Source organism: Vidua macroura, chromosome 22, assembly GCF_024509145.1.
Source record: "Vidua macroura isolate BioBank_ID:100142 chromosome 22, ASM2450914v1, whole genome shotgun sequence".
NCBI lineage: Eukaryota > Metazoa > Chordata > Aves > Passeriformes > Viduidae > Vidua > Vidua macroura.
Window position 1 is genome coordinate 2,362,937 of NC_071592.1, and position 18,702 is coordinate 2,381,638.

The 18,702-nt window shown below is 55.8% G+C and overlaps 1 protein-coding gene across 1 annotated transcript in view; it reads right to left on the bottom strand.

Annotated features, from left to right (window-relative positions):
• NECTIN1 (nectin cell adhesion molecule 1) overlaps positions 1-15,057 on the bottom strand; it is a 56,039-nt gene extending 40,982 nt beyond the window's left edge. Inside the window, exon 1 of the mRNA XM_053996967.1 lies at positions 14,462-15,057. Within this exon, the coding sequence (XP_053852942.1) occupies positions 14,462-14,543 (82 nt within the window). The 5' untranslated portion in view covers positions 14,544-15,057. The remainder of the gene's footprint in view (positions 1-14,461) is intronic.
• Positions 15,058-18,702: the final 3,645 nt, after the last annotated feature.

Here is an 18,702-nt window from a genome sequence, read left to right on the forward strand (position 1 = left end):
TGCCAGGGGGGCAGGAGAGCTCCCAGACCTCACCTGAAGAGATCCAGACCTCACCTGCACAGCCCCCACCCTCACCTGAAGAGATCCAGACCTCACCTGCACAGCCCCAACCCTCACCTGAAGAGATCCAGACCTCACCTGCACAGCCCCAACCCTCACCTGAAGAGATCCAGACCTCACCTGCTCATCCCCCACCCTCACCTGGCCACTGCCACACACCTGGATGGGACACCTGGGGGGAAGGCAAAGGCAGAGAGCAGGAGGAGCCTGGGGACAGCACAGCTCTAAGGGGGGGCCACAGGGAGGAGCCAGAAGGGTCCCCTCCCTCTCCCCTTCATTTCTGCCCAGGATCCAAAAAAAAAAGGGAATATTTTTCCTGCCTGGATTCTTTTTCCCGGCCCATCTCAAGCCACCCCGTTGCCATGGCGACGGGCCGAAGGAACAGATGGGCCTGGCAGGCAAATCCCCCTTCGAGGCGAATGCTCAGGGCCACACGCCTTGGGGACAGGGAGGTCACCACCCCCTGGCACCCCTCCCCTCATCCTCCTTGGTGGCACCTCGGGGTGGCTTTGCTGGACGAAGGGACAGGGATTCTCCCCTCCCAAGGGGCCTGAACCGTCTGAGATCCACCTGGCTGTGGGAAAATCCACATTTTCTCAGACATCTGGAGCATCTCCCTGGGTGCCTCCAGAAAGCCTCGCCCCTAAACCAGGGCATTGCACAACGGGACGGGCACAGGGGACAGAGTTCCCATCCCTGGAGGGAGTGGGCACAGGGCTCAGCTGTCCCAGACGGATTCATCCGACCAGACTGCCATGAGGACGGGGTGGGTGAAGATAAAACTCAGCCACTAATCTCCCTGTGGATTAACCATCCACCTGGGGCCGTGGTGTGGGGCTTTGGAGCAGGCAAACAACAGCTGAGCCCTCCTGGAGAGCCCAGAGCTCCTCTGGAATATCTGAGAGGAGCAGCCAGGCCTGTCCTGGGCACCCGGAGAGAAGAGGGTGTTCTTCCACCTCATCCTTCACCTCATCCTTCACCTCATCCCTCAGCTCGTCCTTCACCTCCTCTTTCCTCACCCTGCGTGCAGCCAGAGCTGCAAACCTGATGCAGCTTGTTGTGCTCAGCCCCAGAACTGGTTTCCCCTTTTCTTTTTTGGGGGGGGAAAAGAGCAAGTGTGAAGCTACACTTCAAAGGCTCCACGGCTGTCTGGGCCTGCACAGGTGAAGGGCTCTCTGTGGGGAAACACGGGCTGAAGGCACCAAGAAACTCTGCTGCAAGAAAAGGAGAAATAAAAAGGAAATGGCTGTTCTTTAGGAACTTTAGCACAGGCCGTCCCAGCTGCTCCAGCCTGTTTTCTCCTGAAAAACCCAAAGCAACACTCACTCTCCAGAGCCAGTTTTGGAGCTGTTACCACCATCATCCCAACCTCCCTGCTCCACACAAACCCCTGTGGGTGGTGGGGGAGCTCTGCAGCCCTGTCCCCATTCCACAGGGGCCACACATGGGCTTTCCTTGCCCGTGGAGGAGACTCTGGGGTTGGGAAGCAGCGTTCCTTAGGGCTCAGAGGGGGCTGAGGAGGGGAAGCAGGGTGGGAGATGATGCTGCTGGGAGGCTGAACCCCTCCAGCCTTCCCTTCCCTGCCCTTCCCTGCCGGGCTGCTCCCTCCCCGCGGCCCTGGCACGCTCTCAGGGGTGCTGGGTGCTGGCCTGGGGGCCCAGCCCGGCCCAACCGGCTCCAGCCCACACCCGTGGGAAGCTCAGGAGCCCGTCCTGCCTCTCAGGCGTGGCCCTTGGCCCGCGGGCTCCCGCCCGGAGAGCGCTCGGCTGCCAGCTTGGGAAAGGAGAGAGGGAAGGGCAGCACCAGCGCCCCTTTTTGGGGCTTCTTCTCCTTCACAGGGGGGGTTCCCTGATATTTTATTTTTTTTTTCTGCTGGTGTCTGGAATGCTTGCAAAGTTCTGATAATCCCTCACGTGCTTTATGACTTTATCCAAATTTCACTTTAATTTGTGTGTCCAAAGCTGTGGTATCAGTGGGAGACCCTCCTATTAAATCCATGCAGAAATTAGTTGGCTTCCTGGTACCATCAGCCTGTGTTACTGCCTGCCCCCCCGAGCCCACCTCTTCCCTTCCCTCTGCTCCCTTTCCCGGATCAAAGCTCCCCTCCCTGTATTGCAAACATTATTCAGCTCTGAGATAAGAGGCTCTCCAGCAGCACTTTATTAATCCCACAGGAGGCAGAAAGAAGCAGAGTGAAAGGGTTTAGTGTGGCCAGGACAGACTAATGTTCCACAAAACACCTTTGCAGAAGAGAGCCACGTCTTTTTTCCCAGAAAGTCTCCTGGAAAGCTTGGGTAATAATTAACAATTATCGAACTTTAAACCCTCCATCTCTCTCTCTCTCTGTGTCCTGACCAGGATTTTGTAATAACTCCCCCAGTCTGGAACAGTCCCAGCCCGGGGTGCTGGGGTGCACTGGGGCTGCAGGGTGAGGAGGAGGAGGATGCAGACAGACTCCGTGGGCAGGCAGGAGGCAGCTGCTGACTCTGCTGCTTCCCTGCTTCTCCACTGAGCTTGGAACTGAACCTCCCTTCCTTCCTCCAAGGAATCCTGCAGCTCCTTTGGCCACGGAATGAAGTGGCTCTTTGTGGCTCTTCCCAGGGAAGTTTCTCCCAGCCTTGGAATGCCAAAGACTCTTGCATATGGCTGAAATCATCATCACCCAGGAGAGAGACTCGGGAGCTTTTCTGGCACAGAGACACTTGTTTAAACCCATCTGCTGTCTGAGGCAGCCACACTCGGTGCCATGTGAGGCTCACACGGGGACAAACTGGGTGGCTCAGCGGGCCTGGGTTCCATCCCTACCTGGGGGAAGGACCAGGGCAGAGCTTTGGAAGTGCTTGCTCATGCAACAAAGGGTGTTCCTGTTATCTGCAGCCTACCACGGGGCAACTCAAGTGCCAGGAATCCTGCTCACAGCCGTGTAGGGAGCTTTTGGGAAAAGCAAAACTGGCTGCAGGTGCCTGGAGACTCCCACTGCTGTGTGGAGTCATGGTGGGACACCATGAGTGTCACCTACTGTCATGGCAGGACACCATGAGTGTCACCTGTCATGGCAGGACACCATGAGTGTCACCTGCTGTCATGGTGGGACACCATGAGTGTCACCTGTCATGGCAGGACACCATGAGTGTCACCTGCTGTCGTAGTGGGACACCATGAGTGTCACCTGTCATGGCAAGACACCATGAGTGTCACCTGTCATGGCAGGACACCATGAGTGTCACCTGCTGTCGTGGTGGGACACCATGAGTGTCACCTGCTGTCATGGCAGGACGTCCTTCCTGCCTCAGCACCCACGGCAGACCCAGGACAGGGCAGGATGGGAACACCTGACAGTCATTCCTGGTGCATTGTCCAGCAAGGAGCCAGGCTGTGGGTGGGAAGGAGCAGGGAAGTGCTGAGGTGTCCAGCCCACACCTCTCACCCTCCTGCAACCCCTCTCCTGGAAAGCAGAAGTGACCCGAACACAAAACCAGCAGAGCAAGAAATCAAGAGGCCTTTGTATTCAAACAGGCAGGGAAGCCAGTGGGCCATGTTCACCCAATTCCATGATGTCAGCCCCAGAGCAGCCAGAAACTGAGCCCAGTGTTTGCATGGACAGAATATTTGTACGTGGATCCATGCAAAAGCATTTCCTGCCTTCCAAACCTCCTGGGCAAGGAGCCGCCTGCTTCTGGCTGCCGTGAGAAAATGACCAAATAAAGGAGAGTCACCTTTCCCTGTGCTCTGCAAATGTCTCCTGCCTGGATCGGGGAGGATCAGGTGTGCAAGGCACCCTGCAGACACGGGGCAATGTGAGCAGAGCAGAGAGGGACAGCTCCCAGCAGCTCCTGACAAGGAAAGGCACACAGAGGTGAAGTGAGCCGGCCAAGGATATTCCAGGGAGCTCGTGGCAAAGCCAGGAAACACTGCCAGCCCTTCTGAGCTCAGCCTGCCTTTGCCATCACCTCCAGGCCATTCTTTCCCTGTAAGTAAAAGCTGATTCACGCCTGGTAGGAGTCGGTGTGAGGCAGCAGATATTCCCATTTCCAGCGAGGCGCTGTAAGGTACTCCACGGGCACGGCAGCATTTGAAATGTCAAGAATACAAAAGAATATATGTACTTAAGGAGAATGATCTGAGCCTTTTATTTCCAAAGTGAGTTTAGGGGCAGTGAAAGGTCTCAGATCAATACCTGCAAAACTGCAAATTGGAGTCCTCCCCTTTGCCACAGAGAAGGTACAGCTGAGACAGCATCTGCACAGACAGCCTGCCCACAGCCCTGCCAGCCTGCCTCAGCTCTGACCTTCAGGAGTTGCCTTCAAGTGGGAGAGGGAAACTCCCCCTTCCCTTGCAGCCCAGGGCTTTTGTTCCCTGGATGCTGATTTGTTTAACTTGGGTACATTCTGTCTAGGGAAGAACCTGAGTCTTGATAAACTCACTCCACGTGCACACCAAGGAGAAGCCTGCCTCATCCTGCAGCTACAGACAAACCCCAAGGGGGTTTTGCAGCACAGATTTTGAGGTAAATCCAGAAGAGAGCTTGAGTACCAGGCTGGCTGTGGCATTTTGGAAGGTGAAATGCAGTCACCTGCTCAAGTGCCCCACTACAAACAGGCTTTTCTTCCCCTCCCTGCCCCACAGCTGTCCCTGTGCTCAGCCCCAGGGACCCCTGGAATGGTTTTCCCCATCCAAAGTTGGGATCAATACAGCTGCCAGGCTCTGGCCACGCTACCCCTGCTAATTGGAATTACAACAGGCAGACTGCAGCTTTCACTCCATCTCTCTGTCGCTTGTCATAATGTAATCAAAATCTCTCTCTCTCTTTATCACCGAGCGTGACAGGGGCAGAGGCAGCCACGAGACTACAGATTCCTTCAGATCTCACTGGGGCTGGGGAGCTTTGCCACAGGGCTGGGCAAAGAGCCCCTCGCTGCCAGAACTCCAGCTTTTGGATGAGCAGGATAACGGGAGAGCCGGCCTGAACCCCCAAGGGAGGAAGGGATGGGGATGTGGGCAGGAGGTGCAGCCCCAGGTGTGACCAGAGGCAGCCCCAGGTCGGTTGTGGAGGTGGGCAGAGCCCAGGAAGGAGCCTCCCTCCTCTTCCTCGCTGCCTCCTGCCATCCCAGGCTCCTGCCTCGCCTCAGCCACAGGTTCCCAGTGGCTGCCAGAGCCAGAAGTGAGCAGGGATCACTGGATAAGGCACGAGGCAGCCTGGCACGGGCACGGGGCACTGAGCAGCACTCGGAGCCAAAGCTCTGTGCTCACCCAGGAGCCCGTGCACGTCTCGCTCCCCCCTGCTCTGAGGGCTTGGCCAATTTACAGAGCCAGGGTGATCCATCCTGGGCAAACGGTGCCGCATCCGTGATTTGTTGGCCATTATCAAACAGCAGTAATGCAGGGCTGAATTGCCCAGGATCAGCAGCCTGGACGTAGCCAGCTCCCCTGAGAGTGGCCATAAACAAAACTTAAATAATTAAGAGTGCTTGGGTGGAGATGCAGCCTCTAAGTATTCTTAGGCTTGTGCAAATATAGGAAATAAATTCTTGGAAGGTGCCAGGCTGGATGGGGCAGAGGGAGACTCATTTTCCAGATCACTTGAGAGCAGCCATTATAAATCTCAGTGAAAGATGCACCTCCCCAGGCTGGCGATATTTTTAAACTCAGAGAGAGAGAGAGGGGAGGGGGGGGGGGGAGAAAAAAACACATTTTAGTATTTACACCACAGGCAAAATGGGTATTTAAAAATCAGGGTACATTTTCCAAAGTCTGTTCCTGCCACGCCAACAAATAAAGAATTTTCTTTCTATAGTGTGCTAGCTGGCAATATTAGCCCCAGAGAATTCACTGCTACCACCATCATTCTGTTGTGAGCTGAGAAATCAAACTCCCAGAAGGACTGGGGGAGTCAGGGGATAAAGGTTCTTTCACTGGCAAATTGCTACTCCAGCTCCAAAGTGAATCAGCAGCAAATGCGAATCCTTGGAATCCTGAGGGGTGACTCCTGCCCTGTCCCTGCTTGCTCGGTGTCTGGGATGATGTCCCAGGGGAGTGTCCCAGCCCTGGTGAGGCCCCCTGAGCTCTGGAGCTGGGGATCCATGGATCAACAAGGGCAGGATCGCCAGGCCAGTTTTCCTTCCTGATCCTTCGTCGTGCTCCAGTTGGTCAGTGCTGGAGTGGGCACTTGTGAACTGGTTTTTGGGTGGACATCCAGGAAATCTTGTCAAGAGCTGACTGATCAGGGGTTGAATGAGGCTGCAGGTGACAGGATGTGAGAGTTTGCAGCCTGGCTCTCCCAGAGAGCCCCAGATAAGAACTGCCAGGGCACTGCCTCTCCCTGCAACCACTGCAGCCTTCCTTTTCCTCAGTCCTGCTCCTCAGGCACAGAGAACATTCCCCCCTTTACGAGCTCTGCTCTGTTCAAGCCTTTCTCCCTCCCCAGGACTGCTGCCATCCTCCAAAGGATCCCATCCAGCTCCTGTCAAAGGGATACACGAGCACACCCATCACGCATCACAGCATCCAGCAAATCCCCAGGGAAGCCTCCTGGAAAGATCAGAGCACTGCAACCACTCCCTGTGAGAGGAGATCCCCACAAGGCCTCCCCCACTTCCCCTGGGTTCTCATTGAATCTGAGCTCGAGGTAAATTTGCCAAAGCTCAGCCCCATCGCTGGGAAAAGTCTCTCCATAAAACACACGGAGAGCTCCTGGCCTCTCAGACAGCACCCAGATTTTGGGGGGCCTGAACTGGAGTAAAGAGATCCACGCCTGCCCTTTCCCCTCAGCACCTTGCACACGAAAATAACCTCACCATTCCCAAGAAAAATATCCAGCACTCCATCGAGCCTAGCAGAGCCAAGAGGGGTCCTGTATCCAATGGAAACTGGCAGCTGATATGAATTACAGCATGGCAGGGATGCTGCTATGCAACACATCCCTGATCCTCAGCGGCCGTAAATGGGCACAGCCCCGGTTCTGCCCCGTGTCCAGAGATGTCCCTTTCTCCAGCACGGTCCCCAGACACTCTGTTGGTGCAGCTGACCAGGGAAGAGCCCAAAGAGGCCCAGGAATGAGCAGCTTGTGCAGTGGTGCACCACCAAATCTGCTGCTGCCTCCTGTTCCAGCCCTTAGAACAACATCGCCTTGGCTAAGTGGGGAGACAGGCATGAAAAAGGAAATACAACTCCTCCAGAATGGGGGAGATCTTCTTGTGTGTTCCTAAACTGATCTGGATTATCCATCCTTAACATTTCCTCTAGTTTTGGCACCCCCACGTTAGGAAGGCCATCAGAACTGGTGGGAACAAGACTCTGGGCTTGCCTCCAAGGGGTTTCTGCTGATTGTGTAGCCCAAGAAAAGTCAGGGTAAAGCCCCCTGGATGCCTCTTCCTAAGAAAAATGTAGCCAGAGCTTGATGCAGGTAATTCTCCAGTGCAAAGTGTCCTCCTGACTGCAGGCTTTGTAGGGTGTTATTTCTAGGAGAGGTTTCAAGGGAAGGGAAACCTCCATCAGGGCCGTGGGTTTGGGTGAGGGGTGAGTTATGACTCCACAGAAGTGATAACTCGGGGCTGGTAACTCAGAACTGATAACTGGCACCAGGCTCGAGCTGAGCAGGCTCACGCTGGGCTGCTCAAGGGCAGGGCAGGGTTCATCCCTCCCTTGCTGCTCTCTCCTGCCCTGAGTGCCACAGTTCCTCACAGGGCAGCAAAACCATCCCATGTCAAGCTGCTCTGCACAGAAACCGGGAACAGAGAGTGACAGAAACTCTGACCTCTCTCCCCCCCTACTTCTCCTATTAAACTCTCTCTGGGTCTGTGACTTCTGCCCATCAGGGATCATTTGTAACCCTTGGCTCTGCCAGGGCACTCAGCACAACAAGCTCTAATTACAGCCCTCTGCTCTTGAGTCACACCAAACTCTTGTACCCATCAGCATCAGACCCTGAGCCCACAGCCAGAACTCTGCCCCCAAACTGTGCCCTTGGGCTGTGAAAATGGCCAGTGGAAAGCTGCTCCAGCAGCATTTCCCTTGGTCCAGAGGGTATCCTGCCAGGGAATAAGAAATGAAACCTGGTTTTGCCACATGTGAGAACCTCAGAGCAGAGAGCAGACACTCTTGGGACAATCCTTAGGTGGAATCCCTGGACCCACAGGACACAGCTAGAGGCCCTGCACTGCAGCAGCCTCACTGCCTGGAGCCACACACGGAGCACGAGGCTGCCTCTGCTCTCAGGTGGCCACGCAGCGCTCCAGTCCAGCCCCCTGGGTCCCTCACAGACAGCCCTCCGTGCTGGAATGGCTCTGGGAAGGCTGGAAAGGCTAACAGGACCCTCTGTCACTCCTGGCCGTGCCTCCTGGTGCCCCTCTGGAATGACTCTGGGAAGGCTGGAAAGGCTAACAGGACCCTCTGTCACTCCTGGCCGTGCCTCCTGGTGCCCCTCTGGAATGACTCTGGGAAGGCTGGAAAGGCTAACAGGACCCTCTGTCACTCCTGGCCGTGCCTCCTGGTGCCCCTCTGGAATGACTCTGGGAATGCTGGAAAGGTTAACAGGACCCTCTGTCACTCCTGGCTGTGCCTCCTGATGCCCCTCTCCAGCACAGGGGGAGGGAGGGATGGATCTTCCACAAGAGAAGCAAAACAGCCTCAAAAGCAGCCTGATTGCAGGTAGGGAGAGAACTGCTGGGAAGAGAGGTGGAGGCTGAGTCCTCTTGCCTAAGCAGGCTTGGGAGAACCTGCTGTCTCTCAGCCAGGTGGTCCATCTGGTGCCTGCCGCTGCTCCAAGGCAGGGATGTGATTTGCAGGTCCTGGACCACATCTGGAGCATCCCTGCATGGTCGGGAGCAGATGGAAGCACTTTGCTGTTTCCTGCAGCTAGAAAGGCAAATAGGCTGGGATGGAGGACAGAAAACCCCTTCATTGTGCTTTAACTCCCAGGAAGGAGAATCACACTGATCCTGCCTCTCCTAGGCTCTTCTCCCTGCACACCTGGAGGCTGAAGTGCTGTCCAGCAGTCCCCAGCTGGTCTGGCTCAGGGCCAGGGAGGGCAGGTCTGCAGCAGAGCGAGGCAGAGAGAGGAGAGCTGGGTGGATAATGCTTAGAAATGCTTCCATCTTGCATCACACCCAATAATGTCAAGGCAGGATTATAAACCTCCTGCAGGGACTGCTTTGTGGTGGGGGAATGGAGAAGAGATGGTTCATCAGGTTGGGTCAGTTCCTCCCACCCATCCCCAGCACCCCACAAAGCTGCTGACATGACAGGAGACCGCTGGCCAGCCCTCTGTGCCTCCCTAAGCTGGGCCCTCCTGTCCCTCTGAGCTGGGGACAGCGAGGGACAGGAGCTGTCTCCCCTTCTCGTGGCCAGGAGCTGCCCTGGGACTGCCAGTCTGTGGGGAGGGCTGCAATCAGTGCCCAGACGGGGACAAACACTCAGTGGGCAGCAGGAGTTGGGCTCCACACGTGTCCCCAAGGAGGCTGGGACACAGCACAGGGCACAGAAAGCAACACGTGCTGCAAAGGGCAGCGAATTTCACTTCCCATTTCTCCATGTGACAAAGAAGGGACGTTAAACCCAGCGAAGAGACAGAGGGGAAACTCTCCTTCCTCTCTCCCACTTCGTCATTTGAGCAGATTTTCTTCTGCTCCAGAGCCGAGGGCTTTCCCTTGAAAACCCTGGGTGTGTGCTGGGATGTGCCTCAATCCAGCCTGGGCTAATCCTGCACTGGGAGAAGCCAGGCAAAACGTGCACCTGGGAGAAATGTCCAGTGTCACGAGACCTCTCATTCCTTAGTTAAACAAAACCTTCACCCAAAACGCTGCTGTGGGTTCAGAGCTGGGAAATGTCCGTGCTGGGATGGCTGAGCTCTGGTAATTAACACAAAGAGGTGTCTCCAGTGCAAACTGGGTCCCTGCTCCAGTGGCTGGCGGCACCAGCTCACCCTTCAGCAGAGCTGCCCTGATTTAATCTGACGTTATTTGAAAAAGCAAGATCTCCAGGGGCTGTGAGATTGGAGTACCTTTCTTTGTCCCTCCCTCATTTGCTTCTGCATTTTTGCACTGATAAGCCTGGCTGGCCTGTGAAAGGGACTGAGCAAGAGCCATCAGCACCTCGGGCAAGGATGTTGCAAGATTCAAACTCTTTCTGGGCAGCCCAGAGGACTGTGGCCATCCTCCTGAGCACTGGCCAGCTCACCCCTGCCGCTCTCACACACAGCCCAACTCCAGCTCTTCCCAAAATTTTTGGCTTGGAGCAAACCAGTCTGGTGGAAGCTGTCCCTGCCCAAGGCAGGGGCTTGGAAGGAGATGATCTTTAAGGTGCCTTCCAATCCAAATCATTGTGGATTCTGTGATTAAAACCCCTTTTCCCTGCAGTGCTTGCCCCATCCCTGTCTGCTGGCAGTGCTGTGTAACTCCCCGGGGCGCTGGAGGTGGGAAGAGGTGGGAAAAGGCCACTTGATGCCGTCCCCCCAGGCTGTCCCCAACCCCAGTGGCACTAGCGGAGGGCACGAGGTGCCAGTGGCAGCCAGGCCTGGGAAGCAGGTCATGGACAACCGGCTCTTCTGGTTCCTTCCATGATTCAGCCGAGGTGTGAGCCCTGCTCAAAGGAGCCCTGTGGTGCCTCCCCTTAAGCTTGGCTTTTGTGGCCGGTCCAGCTGCAGGGGTGATGCAAGGAGAGATGTGCCAGGCCCTGCCAGCATCTCCTCGGCCGCCAGCTCATCCCAAGCGCTGGATGTGCTGCTGGATGTGCCCCTGGAATCTCCCCGCGGATGGGACTGGGCTGGAGCTCCTGCCTGACGACCGCTGCTGGCTCAGGGAGCAAACAGCGTCTCTGCCACGGGGCAGACACCCCCTGCTCGTGGGCTGAGCTGCCTCTCCCCCAGCCTGGCGCCTCGCCCACGCTGACACACTCAGCAGCTCCTCCATTCACGCCAGGGTAAAACCCGACCGGTCGGTTTAAGTGAGGTTTAAAGAGAGAAAAATCAGCCAAAGACACGCTTTTGCTTCCTGAAATAGCCTGATGCTGCTCTTTGTGAGTTTTGGGAGGAGGCAGGTGGCGGGGGAAGAAAAAAATAACAACCAAGAACTCAACCCAAAGGCTGAAGGAGACTCTGGCAACTTTTTTTTGCATTTTGGAAGCTACTTCGGGATATTAAAGCAGCTCTAGAAAGTACAAGATGGAGCAGATCCTGCAGTGACACGCTTTGGCTCTTCCCAGCACTCCACAGAGCTGTTGTACCTCCCCAAAATGAACCCTCCCTCCAGCTGCAGCCAAGTTTGACCTCAGCCCTGCAGGTCACCACGGCTCACTCAATGCTCCTTTCAAGCACCGTGATGGAAAAACCCCGTGTCAAAGCAGCTCCAGCCACCTCTGCGCCTCTCCCCTGTGGAGCATCTCAAAGCACTTCGCAAAGTGTTCCCAGGCCCCTCTGGGAGATCAGGGGGTAGCCCAGCAATAGCAGAGAGGAATTTGTCTGCAGCCAGCGTTTGGGAGCAGAGGCCCAGATGTGCAGAGGCAGGACCAGGCACAGATTATGCCTCTGCTCTGTGTGGCTGCATCTCAAGCTGCAGGAGCTCCACGGTGGGGATAAACAGACAGATTGTTAAGGCTCGTAAAGCATAAATTTAACTGCAAGTGTTCTTAACCTCTGCAGATCAGCTGCCTGGGATATCTCCTCCCCTTCCCCCACGGCTTTCTGTAACCCCTGTTGATATCAATGTTTGAATGGAGCGTGAGTTGATACCTGGTTCCAAGTGGATGGGCATGGAAGGCTGCAGGAACCATGAATTGAATCCGTTCTGGACGATTGAACTGCTCACATTAAAGATAATTTGTAAAGCAGATTTTTATACGAGACTCCTTACAGCTTTTACAGTGGCGGAACTTTTATTTCCTTATCAGAGCAAAGAAAAAAAGCTAACATTATCTGAAGGGGGAGGTGGGTGGGAATAGAATGAAATGGCATTGATCAGCTGGACATGAAAGGTTTTCCAGAGAGCAGGCGCTGCTCTGATTCTTCTCAAGTGTTGGGTACGAAACCACATTTTCCAACAAGTCCACAGCTACTAATTCACTTGTAGTAGAGGATCCTGAGTTTCCTCTCCTCGTTAAGCAAGCTGGTCTGTATTCAAAGCTTAAATACAGCTTTATATATGTTTATATATATGATTTTGGCACAATACATTGTGAGCTCGAGGAACTACGTGCCTCAGGAAGGCATCCAGACCTGGGGTCTGGTAAAGACTCTGCTTTGTGCAGCGCTGTGCTGGTCCTTCCCTGCAGCTCTGGGTCCATCCACAGCACCCAAACGAAATAAATGAATGAATGAATATTTAATATCCAGGATCAGACATTCCTGCAGCTGTGGTGCACCCACCACTAAACTGGTCGGGCCGAGAGTCTCGCCCACACAGGCTGCAGGGCACCGGAGCTCACGGCCAGGGTTTGGGGAGGATCATCCTCCTGGAACACTGCGGAGCTGGCTGTACCCCGGGCTTGGCAAGGCACCACGAGATGCACCACTGGCTTATCCTGGCAGAGCTGTCAGCGGGACAGTGCAAGACAAACTGCCACGCTACTGCAGAGGCAGGAGACGAGCCCGCCTGACTGCTGGCAGCACAGCCCTGAGAACAGCCAAAAATAGGAGAAGTGCAGGGGAAAAAGTCTCTCTTGGCAGGACAAGGTGAGATGCCAGGCTGTGTCAGGGTCACTGCGTGTCTCCTTGGTGAAAGCAATTCCCAGAGGAGCACAAAGTCCTTTTGGTTTAGCCAGCACAGTCACCACAGCATTGCTGCCCCGCCAGTGCCTTTGCCCGGGGCTGTGGGGAGGGGTTCCTGCACGGGGCTGCCAGGTGGGAGGATGAGGAGGGAAGGCCAGGTGAAGAACGGCATGGAAAGTTCTGAGACTCCTTGTGAGGAGCCAGAGCTCAGCCAGGCACCTGCCTGCAAGCACAGAGGAGTGCAGGGAGCCCGAGGCTGTCCCTTCCGTCACCTCTTTTTGCAATGCACAGCAGATCCCTTTGTCCTGGGAATACCGAGGTGCACCCAGCCCTGCTTTCTCACCGCCCTGTTAACCTTTTCCCTCTCACAGCCTCCCTGGTTTCTGGATCACCACCCCCTCCCATTCCATCTCTGTCCTCATCCATTTTAACCAGACCATCCAGTCGCTGTGATCTGTTCATCTCCCGTGTCCTGATGTTATCACATCCCCGTCTTTGCCAGGGCCGGGGAACTCTGGGCCCTGGCATTTGCTCTGACGGCCCAGACCTCGCTCACTGCGGCCACATCGCAGAGTCCCAGCCCAGCCAGCCTGGCCGCTCCTCCGGGACGCTGCCCCAGCGCCAATATCGGAGGAGTGGATGCAATTCCACCCTGCCTTCACCGCGACTTCTCTCCAGCCGCGGATCCCAGCGCGGCTGCAGGCACAGGCTGGATCCGCTCCTGTGCCCGCTGCCAGCGCTCCAGCCCCAGCCACCCGCAGCCGAGCCCCAGAAAGGCAAAACACCGGCTCTGTTTGCATCTCTCAGTTCATTCACAAGCTGTAAACGCAGACTGCCGATCCCCTTTCCATGGCTCCCACTCCCGGAAAGCCCTCCAGGACGGCATTAACCCGTTCTGCACTGGAGCAGAATAAATGAGTCCCCGCAGGGCACTCGCCAAAGTGGGTCACTCGCCCGCTTCACAGCGCTGTGCTGAGCCCGGGGCAGGTCCTAGCCCAGGGAAGGGACACACGGACTGCTCTGCCACCGCCCGGGTGGCTCCAGCGAGCTGGGGAGCAGTCGATGCGCATCTTTGCCCATCTCCTCCGTCCCAGAGATGGATCAGAACGCAAGGGATGGATCGGAACCAAAGGGATGAACAAGATGCCATCAGGCAGCCAAGCCGAAAGGCAGCGAAAGGAAGCGCTGAAAGCTGGGAGCGGTCCAGCCCCTCCGCAAAAGAGCCCGTGGGAAGTGTGTGCGGAGGGGAGCGGGGATTTTGGGGATGCTGGAGAGCCGAAACCCTCCCTCTCTCCTCCCGAAACATCTGCGCTCCGTGCCCAGCCTCGTGGCTGCCTTTCCGGGGAAGCCTGGCTGCTGCGCCTCGCTAGACGCTGCTCGATCCAAAAAGCAAACAAACGGCCTCGGCTCGCAGGGCTCCGGAGCCCGCTGCCTGCAGCTGCTTCCAAAACAAACGAGCGTGTTGTTCCGAGCCGAGCCGGCGCTGAAACCGGCCCCGGCTCTCTCCCACCCTCGCACGGATGCTCCCACACCTGCTCCAGACCCGGGCGCGCACCCCAAAACGCCGAGCCCACCCTTCCCCGCCGCTCCGCAGCACTCCCCGCACCCCCTTTCCCCCACGGGCACCCCGCAATCCCCCGCCGGGGCTGCCTCCAGCCCCGCAGCGCCCCGGCGGAGCTCAGCGCCCTCCGGGGACCGGCTCACCTGGTAGGAGCGCGGCTGCCAGGATGCAAACTCCGATAGTCCACCACGATGCACGGCAACTTGTCTGCAGCCGTGAAGCCATGAGAGTTCCTTAAGAGCGATGGGCAGGGGTCGGTCTGGCAGCGCCGCGGGGCCCCCCACCCTCCCAGCCCCCGGTGATGCTCAGGTCTGCTTGAAAAAAAAAAAAAATTCAAAAAAAAAAAAAAAATAAAAAGAAGATCGTGGATGGGTGAGGACAAAGAGGCGGCGGGAGGGCGGGAGGGCTCCGGGGGGAGCTCTGCACATCCGCGGGGCCCCTCTGGGCGGGCGCGGGGCGCTCCGGCCGCGGGGCAGCGCGGGCTCTTCCTTCCGCAGAGTCCGGGCGAGTGACGAGGGAAAGGGGGGTGGAAAATGCGATTAAAAAAAAAAATAAATAAATAAATAAAAAAAGAGAGGGAAAAAAAAAATTCACCCAAAAGAAACCCCAGGCAAAAAAGAAAGAGGGGAGGCAAAACAAATAAAGAGCAGCGAGGCTGAGCCCTCCGCGGGCTGCGGCGGTGCCGTGGCTCCGGCGGCGGGGCTCGGCAGCCCCCGCCCGCTGCCCGCCCTGCGCTGGGGCCCCGGCGGCGCTCAGGCGGTGCCGGTGCGGGGCCGGGCGCGGCGCTCCATGGCCGGGCGGGGGGCGCGGGGCCGGGCCGGCCGCGGGGCGGGGGTGCCCGGGTGCGGTGCCCGGGTGCGGTGCCCGGTGCGGGGCTCGGCGGCCGCGCTCGCACTCACGCACACACTCGCGGGCGGGGCCTGCCCCGTGATGTCAGCGCTCGGCGGAAGGAGGGCGCAGCGTTAACCCTTCGCCCGGCGGCTCCCGGGGATGCGCGGCGAGGGCGGGACGGGTGGCCGGGCTCGCCGCCCGCCCCTCCGGATGTTGGCAGCTGGCGGCAGCTGGGCTTTGTTCGCCGTGTCCGGCCGCGCCGCGCAGCCCAGGGCGCCTCGCCGTGGGTTGGCGGAGGTGCTCTTGCCTCGCCACGCGGGGCTTGTGGACTTGAGGCTGCTCCTGAATTCCCTTCGGACGCCGGAGCGCCCGGGCCGCGGCTCTGGCAGTGCCCGACACCCACCTCCCAGACTGAGCGCATTTTTCACCCGGCGCGATGTGAGTGAAATACGTGGAACCTAAACCGGCAATCCGAAACGCCTGGGATGTGGATACCACAGCGTTTTCCTGGGGCCTGCTGAAAGAAGGAGCTTGTTGTGGCCACCCTCTGTGCGCGCTGAGGAGCGAGGGGATTCGGAACTGGCACAAGAGCTGACGCGCGGGAGGAGGGGGCAGCGGTTTCGCTGCGCTTTGTGGCAGCCTTTATTATGTGGACACAGACACAGCCTTTGTGGATGTCTCGCTAAGGAGGTGTTTAGCCTGCTAATGCCGGCTCCTGAACTGCCCTGGCCTCTGCAAGGATGCTGAACCCCAAACAAAGATGTGAACAACAATGACAACAACCAACAACAAAGTCATGTTGATTTCAAGCTCCATTAGAACAACACGGGAACAAATCAATGCCTGGCAGGCAGAAAAGGATGGAATCAGTGGGGAAGGATACCACACATAGTGGGAAAGGGAAAGAGGGGGGGCAGCCAGCAGCTATAAAAAGATACCCCTAAGGACCCCTTCAGCAGTCTCCTCCTCCTTTTAATTCCTTTAGAAGTTAATTCCTGTTCAAGGGAAGGATGGGCAGCTCTGTAACAAAGCGGATTAGGCAGATACAAGGTTTGTTCTGAAATAACAAAAGTTATTACGTAGTAATGAGGTTTAGTTAATAGATTCGCAGACTGTAAGGCCGCTGGGATTCCTTTGGACATCCTGCCTGTGAAGCTGAGGCTGCTGAACTGATGATTTCTGCCTCCTGCCTCTTCTCTAAAGCTGCAGACCTGAGCTTAGGAGTGCAACCCCCCATCCTTGTGGGCAGGCAGGCTATGGGGGGTTCCCAGCATCCTTGTTGTTGGTTGGTTTTCCTGCCCGTGGAGTATTTATCTGTCTAATTTCAGTTTTAATCCATAAAATCTCATTATTTCCTTTCCCAACTCCATTAAAGAGATACCTCCGATGAGACATTGTTCCCCTGGGCAGCTCTCTCTGAGTTACCATGGAGTTCCCCACATTAACAATGTTCCAGCTTACATTATTCCCAGTGTTACATTCCCCTTTCTCTTCCCCTTTCTTATTCTGTTGTCACTGCACCTGAGCTGATGTCCCTGAGATCTGTGGGGCAGCCACACCTCAACGCTCCTCCTTTAAGCTTCCTGCATTTCAGGTGGCATTTCAACCCAAGGGAAAATTGACATTTCCCTTCAAGAATCTGGGGAGATTTGATAGAGCCTTGGCGCCTTGGCCTCCCAAATCACAAACCTCAACCATGTGAGACAAAAATGTAAATCCATTTAGAGCAGCAGCAGCAGCAGCAGCAGTGGACCATTAGCCCTGGTGCATGAGGCCTGACTTACTGAGCCAGAATGTATTATTTTCATGATCCTGCACAAAGCAAAACCCATCACATTTGGCACAGTTCTGGCTGTTAACTTCTAAGATTTATTACACAGTGCCATGGGGGCCCCTGTTCTGCAGCATTTTGTGAGTCCAAAATTTCCGTGAAGCCCAAGGGGACTTGTGCATGAGCAGGAGAGGCAGGAGCAGAATGCTTTGGTTTGGCAGTTTTTTTATTATTTCTAGGGGAGGAAGATCATAATATGTAACATATTTAATTGCATCATCCTTTATATTGTTTTTAATTTGGGGAGGTCTCTGTGTGCATGGCCTCTGAGGGGCCGGGGGAGCTGCCTCCTGCTTTGCTAGATCAGCTGGTTTAAGCCCATTTTTTTACTTCCTTGTTCTACCCCTCACAACAGTGGGTTCCTAAAACTGATCCCAGCCAGAGGTGTGGAAAAGGAGCCCTGACTGTGGTGCCTGCAATGATAAGACAGGGAATTTCAAGGTTCCTACTGCAGGAACACATGAACCATTGTGAGACTCAGAAATGCCTTCCATAAATCTCTAAATGTGTTCCACTAGAAACAAAGAGAGAAAAAAAAAACCCCACCCAACCCACCTGGTGCCTCATCAGAACTGGGCTGTGAGGAATCCCACCTTCTCCAAGGAAGATCATTTCTAAAACTGCGATATTTACCCTCTCTTGGGTTTTAGGGGTGGTAAAAGTCTCATTTTAGGTGGCAAATAGCCACCAAAACAGAGATCCAAAGCCTTTCCTGTGCACCCCTGTGAAATCTGGTTTAGGCACAGACCCTGGAAGTGGTGTAGGAACTTGGCCCACACTTAGATAAGTTGTCACGCCAATATTGTTCTTGAAAATCGCCATTAGAGCATGAAACAACATTTGGCTGGAAAAAAAAAAAAAGAAAAAAGAAAAAAAAAATCCAAAAAACAACAGGCTTGCAGTGTTTTGTGCTCCCAGCGTTTTGGCTGTTCTGCTGGCACCGGGGTTTTCTGCTGATGCTGCTGTGTGAGGTAACGTCTCCTCAGCAACCTGCTGGAATGGGACCTCCCCAAACCCTTCCCGCTGGAAAATGTGGTCTTTGGGCAGCAGGCAGGGGTTGGGATGGGGTTGGGATGGGGCTGGCACTGGCACGACTCCTTTGGATGAGGGTTCTGCTCTGGCACAGCTCCTCTGCATGGGATCTTCCCTGGCGAGCTGATGCACATCCTTCCCCAGGGTGGAACAGTTCCTGGAGTCAGACTTGTCCAAATCTTTCTAAAGCAGCTCCTGGCTGCTGTGGAATGAGCACAGAACCAGGGTTGGGCTGGTGGATGGCCCTCAGGGGAGCCAGGAATTCCCCCAGTGTCTTCCCAAGCAGTGGCCTCTTCCCAGTGGCTCCCTGCCACTTGAAAGGCTCAGTGGGAATGGACACCTTCGCTGAGATTTTTACAGTTATGACTACCAGAAAATCTTGGAAGGAGGGGAGGAGGAGGGGGGAAGGGGATGCTCTTTAAAGCATTCCTCGGTGGGGTTTTTCAGCTGCTTTTGTTTGCTGCAGAGCCCACAGCAGAGAGCTGTCACTCCGAGCTGGGAGCGCGTTTGACACTCCTGTCTCTGCCGCGTACCTGGTGTGTATTTGCTGCAGTGCTGATTACATTAACTCCCGTGTTTATAAACATTTGGAATCAGTGCAGAAGGCTGCGCTCGGTGGAATTTTGAAGCCGGCATCAGTTTTATTTTTGCTTTTTCATCTGTAAACACACATAATGCGTCTACGGCGCA